A 14,585-nucleotide genomic window follows, 5' to 3' on the forward strand; every position below is an offset into this window, starting at 1 on the left:
GACAAAAGGAGTTGGGGGAGCAGGTAAAGAAGAACACAGCGGTAATAGAGGGTTTAAAATCGACACAGAAGGAGATGAAAAAGGACGTAGGGGTAATTAAAAAAGAGTGTCAGATGGTACGTGAGGGACTGACAACGAGGTTGGACGAGGTGACAGAGGTAATGGAGACGAAGGACCGGCAGGTGAGGACGCACATGGAAACGGTCAAGGTAGCCTTAGAGGACGAACTTGAGGAGACGCACCGGGAAATAAAAGAGGTGAAGCAGAAATTAGAAGAAGTGGAAGAAGGGGTGAGCGAAATTAAGAAGCGACGGAGAGGGGATAAGAAAGAGATAAAGGAGGAAGTAAAAGAATTGGTCCAAAGTCTGTGTTTGGATCGTGATGATGTGCTCATTAACCGGATGAGGGATTCGCAGGTGATGGAGGAGAAGCGAAGAGAAAGAGGACCCGGTGTAAGTGGTGACCAATATGGTCGTGCGTATGATGCGCCAGGTGATTTAATAAGCTTGGGGGTCGAGATGGACCCGGGTGTTCGTGAGAGGCCGTTGGTGAAGTGTGCGACAGGTCTGGTGTGCGAAAAAGGAGGTGTGCGAGAAAGTCCGACTCTGGGGTGTGTGAGGAAAAAGTGCGTGCCAAGGAGTGAGGGTGCTGTCGAGAGTGAGTCGGTCGTAGCGCGTGTGCGAGGGAGCACCTGGAAGCGCGTAGTGAGGAGTGTTACAGAGGATGTAACGGGAGAGGGTGTGTGAGAAAGATGTGTGACGGACAGGTGCATGGGGAAAGAGTGCGCTGTCAAAAGTAAGGAAGAGTGCACACCTGTGGTGAGTGTTACAGAGGGTGTAATGGGAGAGTGTGTGCGAGAAAGGTGTGTAACGAACGGGTGCATGGGGAAAGAGTGCGCTGTCAAGAGTGGAGGTGAGAGTAGTAAGAGTGACACGGAGCGTGAGTTGGTTGTGACAGGTGAGAAAGGAAGCACACCTGGAATGGTAGAGCGTGTGTGGGAATGCACACTTGAGTTGGTCGTGAGGCACGTGGTTGGGTGTGCGAGTGAAAGCACACCTGTGATTGTCACAGAGGAGGTGACCGAGGAAGGGGCGCGAAGAGGTGTGTTGGTGAGGTGTGCGAACAACGAATGTGTGCCAAAGTGTTCGGTGGTCAGGTGTGTGACCAAGTCTGTGAGCGGAATGAGTGTACCGAGGTGTGTAAGGAAAGGTACGAGGAGCATGGGAACAGCTGGAGGTATGAGCAAGAAAGGGGTAGCGTATGCATGTAAGCATGCAGGTGAGGCATCGACGGTAACCGGGTTAGCGGTTAGAGCGACTTATAGCCGAATCGGGCCCTCGGTGCGTGCGGGGCTTCGCGTGCCGCGAGAACCAGCAGGGATCCGAGCCACGGCGGGTTCGAAAGGACCGCCGTACGCGATCCACGCTGGGCCTCGCTTTGGACGGCCGCGTCCGTGCTCCACTAGGCGGAGCGGGCAGCCCGATAGGAAGGGTCGTCATGGCGACCACTTTTTGTTGAGGCATTCCGGCAGGTCGAGATCGGGCCATGGGATGGCTCCGTGCCGAGATGGTGCGTGGGACCTCGGCCCGGGTAAACCTCCTTCCCTGCACCGAGTGCCGGACGCATCCAGCCGCTGGCACAAAACAACCCGCATTCATTGCTCGGCTGTACGAAGCCGAGCTTTAGAAGGGAATTGGCGCACCGAGAGGATCTAATAAGTAGACGGGTGATGAGGTTAGTGTTTTGGACCCAAAATTAGAGAAAAACAAAATTTGATGATTGGCAAAGGATTGGCTGTAATGATTGGTAGATGATGGGTAGTGATTGGCAAATTTTTGATTTGTTGAAATTTGATGTGCAAAATTGGTAGTGGGAGATGCCTGATGTGGTGGGATGGCAACTCTGTCAGCCCTCACCAACATGGGGGGCAAATGCGCTATAGCTTATGGGGTGTATGGCAGTGAAAACTAGCCCAGGTGGGTTAGGATATTGTGTGTAGGGATCTAGCGAAGATGACATTAGGTAACGTTAAGGTTAGTTAGTGACTGATACCTGTAGTGGGGACGCAGGTAGATTAGAGTGGATGATAATGACGAGGGAGCGCAATAGTTTAAAGGGACGACTGGGAAGCGCAAGTTTCAGAGGGGAGTAGTTAGATGAGATGATGCTGTGTGAGAACTGGACAGTGTATGAGTAGTGAGTGTTGTGGATCAGCGCAAATGCGCTTGGGGGAGAGAAGGGTGCAGGCGGCACCAAGTATGAGAGCACAGGTGTGCAAGTACAGGTGTGTGGAATACATGGAGTATTGGAATGAGTGGTGTGGAGAGAGTTGGAGTAAGTGGTACGGAGTGGTGTGCATGGTGCGAAGGTGTGGATGGGGGAAGAGTGGACCCCTTTTCACGAGTACCCGGGGAGGGTAGTTTAAAGAATAGTTAGAAGGTATAGGTAAATTGTGGTTGGATATTGGCATTTGTGGTGCGGTTGCAGAATGGTATTGTGGATGGGTGCATTGGTGTGGTGAAATTGGCTGGTCGTGTGGCCTGTTAGTATGAGTGTGAATGGTTGGGCACTCCGCCACTGTTAGATGTCGGCCAGGTGAGGCCGCAGGTGGGCTCTGGGAGCCGTTAGTGTCAGTGGGTGCCTGAGGATCCCGGGTGTGGATCGGGCAGCCCGTGCCAGAGAGGGCACTGAGGGGGTGAGAGTGCGAGAGGGCCTTCCCCAGTTAGTTAGGTTAGGGTGAGGACCAGGTGAGCTCGGTAGGCAACTACGGTGGTGGAGGTGTGCAGGTGGGTAGACCTGCTGGGAGAGCTACACGTCACAGCCCAGAAATTGTGCGAGGGCACCGAGTGATGAATCGGGGGAGTGAGACCCCAAATTGAGAAGCACCACAGTTTGGTCAATGGGAATTGGTTTTTAGAACCCATAGTGTAAGTTGGCCAATGGATTGGCAGGGAAAGACCCCGGGTAATGTAAAGTTGTTAAAGTCATTTCGGAAATAGTTAGGATTGATGAACCTGTCGCACCATACGCAGCCACTTACCTGAGGTGATAATGATGACTCCACACCTGTGTTTCTTTGTTTTGGGTTGCAGGAAATGAGAATTGCTGTGTGGATTTGTGAGACGCATCACGACGTGGATGAGACATTGGGGTGATTCCATCTCTCCCTCCCTAGGAGGGACTGATGATGAATTGGTGATGGCAAATTTTGATGTTGAGTTGGAGATGGCAAATTTTGATGTTGAGTTGGAAATGGCAAATTTGATTGGTTAGGAGCGAGAGAAGACGAATTTGGTTTATGGGAGGAACGGGGAAGACAGTAGGGACGTTTGTTGATGTGTAAAGTAGATGTTTATGGGTAGTGTTGTGTTTTGTGGATACAGTAAGGGGTAAGGGAGGGGCAATGTAGGTTACCTGGTGGGGGGGGGGGGCATACGGTAGGAACGTACCTGTCTCACCTGGTTCCCATGTGCCCCCAGTGTGCATTACCTTGTATTGCGTGCACTTTTGCGCCCTTACCACCTTGCTCACTTGTCTTATTTTGCCTCCCACCTCCGAGGATCTGGCTTTGGGGCAGAGAGAGAGGAGAGAGAGGTGCTGGCTCCGCAGTTGTGGGCCTGTACTTTCGCTGCTTGCTGCCTGGATCGATACACCATATGGACCGCAATTTTGGTGGCCGCCCACATTGGACCGCAGTTCTTTTGCGGGCAAGCACCACCCGTTGATGGACCTCTGGGTCAACGTGGCACCTATGCCATACAGGTGAACCACTTTTAGTTGGCCCCCCTGACGGCCACAATTCAGAAATGGACGCGGTTGGTGCCTTTCTTTATTTCTAAAGAAGCCAGAAGGCCAAGTGCACTCCATGAAGGCAAGACCAGCGGCAGAACATCGGCCGGCTGCGACACCACCAGTGACCATGGACACTTGATTGTGCATTTTTATGAACACTTTATTGGTGCACCGGATGGTGCTGACTGTGTGTATGGGGTGGTGCTTTTGGTGCTTGGATGGGGTGCTCTGCACATTATTAAAGGCCGTAGGGCCACAGGGCACTCATGGGTTGGTGTATCGATGCTGGCATGTGTGCTCTCTCTATGCATAACATCTGCATGTGTTCCTCAAAGAACAGGTCCTGGATCGTAGTGTAAATATCAGTGTAGTCTTGTGTAAATAATGCTCCCTAGTGGCTGTATGTTTAGTTTGAGAATGCTTTCCGCGATTCGGTTATCCTGTGGGTGTGTTTCTGTTAGGAGAAGGGTGCAACGTCGCAGGGGGACATATTTACTCATTTGTGAACATCTGTAAAACTGTCGCACTCAGGGTTGAGTTAATAGTAGAGGGAACTACATCTGAGTGCCACACTAACGTAGGTAAAAATTTATCGGGTCGGGACGCCCCGAGGTAGAGAAGGGTGCAATGTTGCGGATATGGGATTTGCATCCATCCATATCCGCTTGTAAATATTCCCCTATTTCCCCAACACTTCCCAACTATCCCCAATCCCCCATTCCCTAGTCCCATTTTCTGTAAACAACACTCTGTAGACCCGACCTTCCCCTATTTCCCCCATTAAATGTCGCATCGAGGTCCACCGCATCTCACGTAGACAACTATAGGACATCTTGCTAGTTATTCTTAGTCTATGTCAGTTAAGGACTCGTTTCCATTAATTCTGACTCTTCGTTGCACCAGAATGTGATTGTATGGCACCGTTAGGAAGTTTAGGACCTCCCAATACCTCCCCGCAGCTCTTCCTCACGGTACAACAACAACAACAACAACAGCGGCGGCGGCGCGGGGCGTATGCGTCCTCACTCCGGCTTGGTTGGTAGGGGGTGTTGGGAGGGCACCATGCCTTTGCAACGAGCCGCCATCGAGCATGTGCTCGACGGGGTTACCAAGTAGGGGCTCGCTGTCAGCTCCTCGTCAAGGGCGGAGCCCGGTAACCCCCGCACCCAATAGAAGCGGCGGACCGATCCCATCTGGGGCGGAGCCAACGAGCCGAGGGCGTGTCACTCCCCGCTGAGCATGCGCAGGAAGAGGGAGGTGACGTCAGATGCGCGCTGAGCTTGGAGAGAGAAGGACGCCACCAACCGAGCGCTGTGACACCTCCCTGCATCTTTTGGACCGTGCTTTATCCTGTCCCTGAGCCAAGGTGCACCTTGTGCTATCAACCGACCTGTCCTTCCCTGCCATCAATCCCTGTGTAAGTCAGTCTTGTTCCGTTTGTCTGTGGTCTGTCGGGGATAAGATAAGACTGTAACTAAGTGCCCATCTCTTCTGTGTCTTTACCTCATTGCCTTGTAATCTACCCCTTTTCTCCCCCACTAATTATATCCTCCTCCGGAGGTCTTGAGAACTGTACCCCCTTGCGTCGTTTCATTTATCCCAGTCGTTGTGTCCTTTCCTTCATTGATTTAGCGTAGCGCGATTTGGCCAACGTTCGAGTGGAATCGGGTGAGTTGGGGGTAATCGGGTAAACTGTGCGAACACGGCGGCCATTCCGCTCGGCCCATCATAACATCTCAAGCCATCTTACCGAACCATCTGCATCAGCTGAACCTTCCCATTCCTCCTTCCAGCATTCATTCCTGCCATTCCATCCTTCTTGTGTACGTGAGTTTGTTTTGTTTGTCTTGTCCCAGGGAATAAGTTAAGCTTGTATAGTTAAGCTCGTATTTTCACTGTGTCACCTGCTTTTTCCATTTTACCTGTATATAACCTTGACTGCTCCTTTTGCTTTAGTGTGTGTAAATAATAAATCCTGTTATTCTTCTGTACGTCTTCTTCTTCCTCTTTACATTCGGTCGCTTTAGAGGTTTCCATATTGAATATCTGTGGCACGATTTTGGCCAACGTTCAGGAATCGGGTTAGTCGGGGTAACTGTTAGGGCCGCGGCGCCATCCGCTCGGCAAAACAACATCCTATCCGCGGTCCGTAACAATATATATATATATATATATATATATATATATATATATATATATATATATATATATATATATATATATATACACACACACAGACTTGGCATTTAATATGGCATTTTTTTTTTTTCTTGACTTGGGTTTACTTTCTTAACTCAGTATATAAATCTGGTGGGTTTCTTTTACACTTTGGTGATTTATTTGTGAAAAGAACCATGTCACTGATTGTCTGTCGCAGCAAGAAGTCAACAACAGGATTATATCACAGGTGGCGTGGCAAAATGTACAGACAGGTGCCAATACAAGGGTTGTTGCGTTCTGTATTAGTGGAAAACAACTGCTGCACGTCTCCAAAGGTTATTGCCGCTTCCTCTGGAGATGGTCCGTCAACTCGACAATGCTGTTTGTCATGGAGTGGTGGCTTTACGAAATTACGGCATGAAACAGCATGCTATTGCTCGGCAGTATGGCATCACTCAAGGTCAGGTGTCAAGGATCCTGAAACGAAATGCTCAGAGGGGTGTCCCTACTCCAATACCGAGGCCAGGACGTCCCCGCAGAACCACAAGGAGGGATGATCGCCAGCTGCACCGGTTAGTCCGCAATGGCCGTACCAAGTCAGCTAATCGGCTTGGGGCTGAGTGGCAGCAACTGGCAAATGTGCCTGTATCCAGAAGGCTATTCAACCAACGACTGGTTCAAGCAGGCTATCGTGCCAGGCGTCCCCTGAGAAAGCCACGCCTGACCAGACAACACCGCCAGCGCCGATTGCAGTGGGCTAGAGAGCACCGTCAATGGCAGCCAGGACACTGGAATCACGTGATCTTCAGTGACGAGTCTAGATTTCTGGTCTATCGTCAAGATGGCCACGTCCGAGTGCGCAGACAAGTGCATGAAGCCTACAACAAAGATTGTATAGTGCCAAGAGTCCAAGCTGGAGGTGGTGGGGTGACCGTTTGGGCTGCTTTTCATGCAGGGGGCAAAACTGACCTGGTTGTTCTGAATGAAAACCTGAACCAGTTGAAGTACAGGGCCATTCTGGAAGAAACATTGCTTCCATTTGCTCGTGCAGCCTTTCGAGGAAACTTTGTCTTCCAAGATGACAATGCATGGCCTCATCGTGCTCGCATGATCCAACACTTTATTGCTGACCGTGGTGTGGAGCATATGGAGTGGCCTGCCATGTCCCCGGATATGAATCCGATAGAGAACTTGTGGGCAGAATTAACGCGTCAAATCGACCACTTGGACCAGCAGCCGACCTCTGTGCGTGAATTGCAGCAGGCTATTGTCACTGCATGGCAAGCGATTCCTGTCCAAACCTTGGCAAAGCTCGTGAACAGCATGCCTCAACGTGTACGTGCTCTCCTGAATGCTCGTGGGGGTTACACGAAGTACTGAACTGTAATTTTACTGTCCGTAATCCCAGTCGTAATTTAACTTTTGTTTTTGTGAAAAAAAAATTTGCCTAATGTGCAAAATAAAGAGATACTTCTGGAAAACGTACAAAAGTTTAACACATTACTGTCCATCAATTGAGTTCGATATCAGTTTACATCACTTTCAAGGATCAATTTATTTGTTTCGAAATGTCAAATGTGGTTTTTGTTTCTTTTAAACGTCACATTAACAAAATCTAGAATAATTTCAACATAATTCCAATGAACTTTTGGTTCTAAGACATCTTGAAAAGTAAGTTCACCCCCACAAAAAAAATATTCCATATTAAATGCCAAGTCTGTATATACATATACATATGTATATATATATATATATATATATATATATATATATATATATATATATATATATATATATATATATATATATATATATATATATATATATATATATATATATCTATATATATATATATATATATATATATAATATAATATATGTACATCTTATAATAGAGCAAACGTACATGGTTATGTTTATATGGACCCAAACGTCTTATTCTTCTTCTCAAAATAAAATTAACACACAAAACACAGTCCGTGAACTCTTAATTACGTTTAGACTGCTGAGACCCCTCAGACCTTTGACGACCCTTTAAGTCCCCCAAGACCCTTAAAACCACCAAGGTTCCTGAAGACCCAAAAGACCTTGAAGACCCAAAATACCCCGAAGAACCAAAACACACAAAAGCCCCTGAATACCCCAAAGACCCCGAAGACTGAAAACATCCCGAAGACCCAAAAACCAGGAAGACCCCAAAGACCCAAAACACTCAAAAATAGTTAGTGGTTGAATTCAGTTAGCCATTATGTAAATCCTATTCAAATTTCAAGTCAATCGGATGAAAATTGAGGATTTTAGAAATTAAAAAAAAAGTGGTTGACCTTTGCCCTGTGTTGACCTTTTGGCCTACACTGATCTCAAAAATAGTTTGTGGTTGAATTCAGTTTGCCGATATGTAAATCCTATTCAAATTTCAAGTCAATCGGATTAAAATTGAGGATTTTAGAAATTTGAAAAAAGTGGTTGACCTTTGGCCTATGTTGACGTTTTGACCTCAAAAATATATAGGATTTTGTCGGACCACGACCTCAGTGAAGTTTTGTGAAGATCGGTTTCAAATTGTGACCTGTAGGCAAGTATAAGTGAGTGGACAGACAAACACACACACACACACACACACACACAAACAAGCAAACACACACACAAACCGGAGTGATCAACATAGTTGGGGAAAAAAAAATTGCCAAGTAACAAACGCAACCGGCCAATATACTTGAAAAATCTTCGATTTTGCAAGTAATAAGTAACAGACGACACACCATTATGCACAGGGCCTTTGTGGCCACCACTGTATAAGGAAGTGTGCTCTGCACAAACGACATTGGTAAGATCAATTTTATTGAATGTAGGTTATAGTGAGTGTAGGTTATAGTTATCAGGAAAGATTATCATGATCATTGCACTCGCCGTGAATGAATGAAAATGAATGATCGTTTTAAGGCCATTTTCCCCGCTTAGCCTTGCGGGCCCCATGGCAATCATGGTTCCCTGTTTTGAGGCAATGTTTTTATGGCCGGATGCCCTTCCTGACGCCAACCCTTGGTCGCCTCTTACGATGCGCAGGGATACGGTGTACCTATTCTAAATCGGGGTACACACCATGATCATTCATCCCAGCAAGCTGGTACTCAATTTGCCGACCTCGGAAGGATGAGCAGGCTGAGTCAACCCCCCTGGCGTTAATTCAGCGATCGAACGGGATTCGAACCCAGGATCCTCGGATCCCAAGCCGGCACCCTAACCGCTAAGCCAACACCAGGCTAATGAAGAATAAAATGTCAAACATCCCTCAACAAGAACCCTGCGTAGAAAGAGACTGAACAAATCCACAAGGAAAAGAATAATTGTTAAATCAAAAGCTGTTAGCAAGCAGGAGGCAGGTTAAAGCGATGTTTCTTTACTCAGGTTTGATTTACATTGCCGTGACCTAACCAGCTCAAAATAAGTCTTCAAATGCTTTCAATATCCTCAATAATGATGTAACTAAACTTGGCTGGAATATTTATTGGCCTTTCTGATCAAGACCGTCAATCTATTAATTTGGGAAATTAACCTTCCACGTCTCGTGAGAAGAGTGAATCAGTGACATGAAAATCAATTTCGTTTGTCTCTGCATTTGTGTTATTGATTTCCTTTTTTGGGTTGTTTTTCAACATTTCAGGCCAAGCACTTGAGTTGTGATCGCTGCAGGCTCTTCAGCTCCTTGCCACGGTGTTCGGCTGGTTCCCAGCAGCGGAGCACTGCACCAGGAAAGGCCTTGACCTGGCTGCTTGACAACCACTTCAGGAGAGATGTCACTTTGCAGTCACACACCAAGGGATTACCATGTAGGTAGGCCAATGAGAGTTCTGTACACATGGGATTGTACAAAATACAAATTTTTCAACTGCAAGTATCTCCAGATGATAAACTTTTGCATTATAAATGGCATTGACTGGACATAAACAAAATAATGACAACACAGTTAGACACCGCTCATACAAAGCTGGACATATTTTCCTCAAGTCCATCCAACACAGCACTATGTTTAGGGAGCAAGGCAGACATCCCAATCACCTTGTTTTACCTTTGAGCCTGGACAAAGCTTCTCCATCCATGGACTTGAGACGGTTGCTGTTCAGTGCCATCTTGGATAGACGTGGTACATGCTTGAAGGTATCGCGTGGAAGTCCCTCCAGCCGATTGTTGCTCACATACAGTTCACGAAGGTTCTTCAAACCCAGGAACATTCCAGTCGTCAGGCTCTCCAGCGCATTGTTATCCAAAACAAGCATTTCAAGCTTCGTTAGTGATGCAAAGGTGCTCTCCTGAATATCTGTCAGCTTGTTTCCAGCAAGGTTGAGAAAGTCCAACTCCTCAAGACCTGTGAAAGCTTCGGTCGAAATGCTGGAAATTTTGTTCATCGCTAAGTCGAGGATCTTCAGTTTGGGAAGATGCTGAAAGACATTTGAAGGAAGCTTACTTAGGTTATTCATTGGCATGTCCAAGTCAGTGAGGCTCTCAAGACCTGTAAATGTGTAGGAGTTGATGTCAAGGATTTGGTTGAGGCCGAGAAGCAGGAACTGAGAAGCAGGAATGTACTTAAAAACATTGTTCGGAAGATTATGGAGGTCGTTGCTGTAAAGGTTCAACAGCTTGATTTTCTTGGAAGCAGCAAATGCTTTCCCGTGTATCATTGAAATCTGGTTGTTCTCCAAGCCCACACTTTCAACTCGTGGATAATTCTTGAGTGCTTCGAAGGGCAGCTTCTTGAAGTTATTATTTCCTGAAATACAAACAGTCGAATAGTTACTGGTTCGATGTCTATATCGATCATCATCATATCCTGTTAAAGATACATGTGCAAGGAAACATGCAAATGCCTCCTAAACGAGGTTTGAAAAGCTATACCAAGACCAAACTAGCACGGCGCTCGGTGGAGCACATACCCCTGCGAGACTGACCATTTTTGTTTTCTTTCCCACTGATGGGCTTGATTTGCATCCGAACCTGAACCGAAATCGAATCGGCTTGTTCTTGTCACTTACCCAACTCATCCACCAAGTTTTGTCATTATCCATCCATAACTTTTTCAAATACCGTGTTAAGTGTCCTTTTCGGCCCGATCTCTCAATGGTGAAGAATCACTTTTCAAAGTTTTTAAAAATTCTCTTATCCGGATGATGATCCACATTTAAAAAAAAAATTTGTGTTCAAGATTGAGGCTCGTGTAAGAGTTAACATTGATCACAAAAAGACAAACTGACACATAAAACATAAAACATATGATAAAGGGAGTGGGAGACAAAATGGAGAGCAGGGACATTGGGAGATCTGTGGGAGGGAGAGGGCTTGGGGGGGGGAGGCATTGGAAGGGGGAGGGGGTGGAGGTGGGAGAGGTTAAAAAACACGTGGACACAGCAAGGACTTCCAGGAAAGAAGTTGGAATTTCTAAAAAGTGGATCTGGGGTTAATTAACGGGGGTAGAAAAGATCAAGGTTTTGGATGGGGGAAGATAAAAGATGGTGGTGAACAGCTGTTTTAAAGACTGGAGGGAGGAGTGGGACTGAAGAGAGCGAGGGAGTTTGTTCCAGAGGCGGGAGAAAAGAGGAATGAAGGAGTGAAGGTGAGCACAGAGTCTTGATTTTGGCAGTTTCACCAGAAGAGGGTTGCTGGGAGATCTTGTGTGACCTGTAGGAATATTTGGGGGACAGAGCACAGAGAGAGCTGGGGTGGCAAGGCCGGAGAGGAGTCGTTAGAAGACAGAAAGACCACCAACCTGCCTGCGTTGAGTGAGTGAAAGGCCCTCAGAATTAGCTTCATCGCGGGAGATTCCAATGATTTTGAACGCTTTGTTTTCAACAGCGTGAAGACGAGCTAGGTGTGAGGCAGGAGCACCAGACCAGAGGGGAGAGCAGTATTCCATTGAGCTGCGGATGAAAGCCTTGTATGTGGTGAGGAGCTCAGGTGTGCCAAGGAAGGACTTCACATGATGGAGGATGCCCGCTTGGAGTTTGCAAAAAAGCACCGAAAGGACTCTCAGACTGTGAGAAACAATCTTCTGTGGGCTTTCATGTGTCTTTCACTGAGGAGAGGCTTCCGTCTGGCCATTCTGCCATAAAGCCCAGATCAGTGGAGTGTTGCAGTGATGGTTGTCCTTCTGGAAGTTTCTCTCATCTCCACACAGGTTCTCTGGAGCTCAGCCAGAGTGACCATCAGGTTCTTGGTCAACTCTTACCGAGGCCCTTCTCCCCCGATTGCTCAGTTTGGCCGGACGGCCAGCTCTAGGAAGAGCCCTGATTGTTTAAAACTTCTTCCATTTAAGAATTATGGAGGCCACCATGCTTTTGAGAACCTTCAATGCAGCAGAAATTTTTTTGTAGGCTTCCCCAGATCTGTGCCTCGACACAATCCTGTCTCTGAGCTCTGCAGGCAGTTCCTTCGACCTCATAGGCTTGGTTTTTACTCTGATGTGGATTGTCAGCTGTGAGACCTGAAAAACAGTCACGTGAAAAAGTAAGTACACCCCATGTAAAGTTTTGACTTTTTCAACATATTTCAACATGCAGCTATTTGATCTTCATTCCAACAATACTGATAGATAAAGGTGATATAATACAACAAATGTCATGAAACATTTACATTTTGTAGTCCATTGTATAATTTAAATAAACATAAATGCAAATTTCACATGTGGAAAAAGTAAGTACACCCTTTGCTCTAATAGGTGGTATTGCCCCCTTTGGCAAAAATAACCTCAAGTAGAGGTTTCTTATAACTGTCTATCAGTCTCTGACATCGACTGGGAGAAATTTTTGCCCATTCCTCCATGCAGAATTCTTTCAGCTGTGCGATGTTTGAGGGGTTTCTTGCATGCACAGCTCGTTTCAAATCCCCCCACAACATCTCGATTGGATTTAGATCCGGGTTTTGACTTGGCCATTCCAGAACCCTCCATTTCTTTCGTTTCAGCCATTCCTTGGTGGATTTACTTGTATGTTTTGGGTCATTGTCATGTTGCAAGGTCCACCTTCGGTTCAGCTTAAACTCTCCGACAGATGGCCTTACATAATCCTCAAGTACCCTCTGGTACAATGAAGAATTCATAGTGCATTATATGATGGTGGGCTGCCTAGGCCCTGATGCAGCAAAGCTGCCCCAAACCATAATATTTCCACCACCATGCTTTACAGTTGGTATCAGGTTCTTGTGGTCAAATGCTGTCTTTGGTTTTCGCCAAACATGTCTTCTGGTACTGTGGCCAAATAGCTCTACCTTGACTCATCTGTCCAGAGCACATTGTTCCAGAAGTGCTGGTCTTTGCCTAGGTGTTCATTGGCAAACTTTAGTCTTGCCCTGATGTTCTTTCTGGACAGCAAAGGTTTCCTCCTGGCACACCTCCCATGTAGATCAAATTTGTGCAGCCTCTTTCTAATGGTAGACTCGTGCACTTTGACATCATCAGTGGCAAGAGCTACCTGTAGGTCGCGTGATAACATTCTGGGGTCCTTAGAGACTTCTTTCAGCATCTTGCGGTTTGGTCTCGGGCTGAACTTGCTGGGGCGGCCTGGCCTGAACGAGTTGGCAGTTGCTTGGAATCTTCTCCACTTGTGGATGATCTTCCGGACAGTCGAATGATTGATTTCAAATTGTTTGGAGATCTTTTTAAATCCCTTCCCAGACTCGTAGGCATCTATAACCTTCTTTCTGAAGGCCTCAGAGAGCTCTTTTGATCTAGGCATGGTGACGCCGCACACTTCAACAACAAAGAGCAAACCAAACTAAATGTCTGAGGTTTAAATAAGACAGGTTCCTCCAAGATCCTCTCTAAAGATGTTCTAACCATTTGCACCTGAGCTGGTGCACCTGATTCAAATTTTAGGTGTTTGAAGTAGTGATAAATGTAGGGGTGTACTTACTTTTTCCATATGTGAAATTTGCATTTATGTTTATTTAAATTATACAATGGACTACAAAATGTAAATGTTTCATGATATTTGTTTTATTATATCACCTTTATCTATCAATATTGTTGAAATGAAAATAAAATAGCTGTATGTTGAAATATACAGACCATGGGCATTGAGGAAGTTAGGAGTGGAGGAATGGTTGATCAGAGTAGTGATGGCAATGTACAAAAGAGCACGCACAGCTGTAAGGACGAAGGACGGGAACAGTGGTGAGTTTGAGGTGAAGGTGGGAGTGCATCAGGGGTCGGTACTAAGTCCACTACTATTTGTAGCTGTGATGGAGGTGCTGGCTCAGAACGTAAAGGAGGGTTTACCGTGGGAGTTGTTGTATGCAGATGATCTGGTGTTGATTGCGGAAAGTATGGATGGACTGAAGGAAAAGATGAACAAGTGGAAGGAATGTATGGAGACAAAAGGTCTGAAGGTGAATATCGGAAAGACAAAGGTGATGGCAAGTGGTAAAGCATGTGGTGAGGTGGAAAGAACTGGGAAGTGGCCGTGTGCTGTGTGCAGGAAGGGTGTCGGAGTGAACTCCATTCAGTGTACAATGTGCGCTGAGTGGGTTCATCAAAAATGTAGTGGTCTGAGAGGGTCATTAACCAGTGTGGCAGCTACATTCAAATGTAAGGTGTGCGCAGAGGGAGCTGCAGATGGAGGAAATGTTGAGTTGGATCTTGGAGA

The 14,585-nt window shown here is 46.5% G+C and overlaps 1 protein-coding gene across 1 annotated transcript in view; it reads right to left on the reverse strand.

Moving 5' to 3' along the window:
* The window catches only part of LOC137426442 (uncharacterized), a 75,792-nt gene extending 64,854 nt beyond the window's left edge, over window positions 1–10,938 (reverse strand). The window contains exons 1-3 of the mRNA XM_078777462.1: window positions 10,884–10,938; window positions 10,022–10,780; window positions 9,619–9,803 (exon numbers count right to left, since the gene is read on the reverse strand). Of these exons, the coding sequence (XP_078633588.1) occupies window positions 9,619–9,803; window positions 10,022–10,780; window positions 10,884–10,938 (999 nt within the window). The remainder of the gene's footprint in view (window positions 1–9,618; window positions 9,804–10,021; window positions 10,781–10,883) is intronic.
* Between the last annotated feature and the right edge of the window lie 3,647 nt (window positions 10,939–14,585).

The sequence above is a fragment of the Myxine glutinosa genome, chromosome 5 (genome assembly GCF_964187855.1).
Source record: "Myxine glutinosa chromosome 5, kmMyxGlut1.1, whole genome shotgun sequence".
Lineage (NCBI taxonomy): Eukaryota > Metazoa > Chordata > Myxini > Myxiniformes > Myxinidae > Myxine > Myxine glutinosa.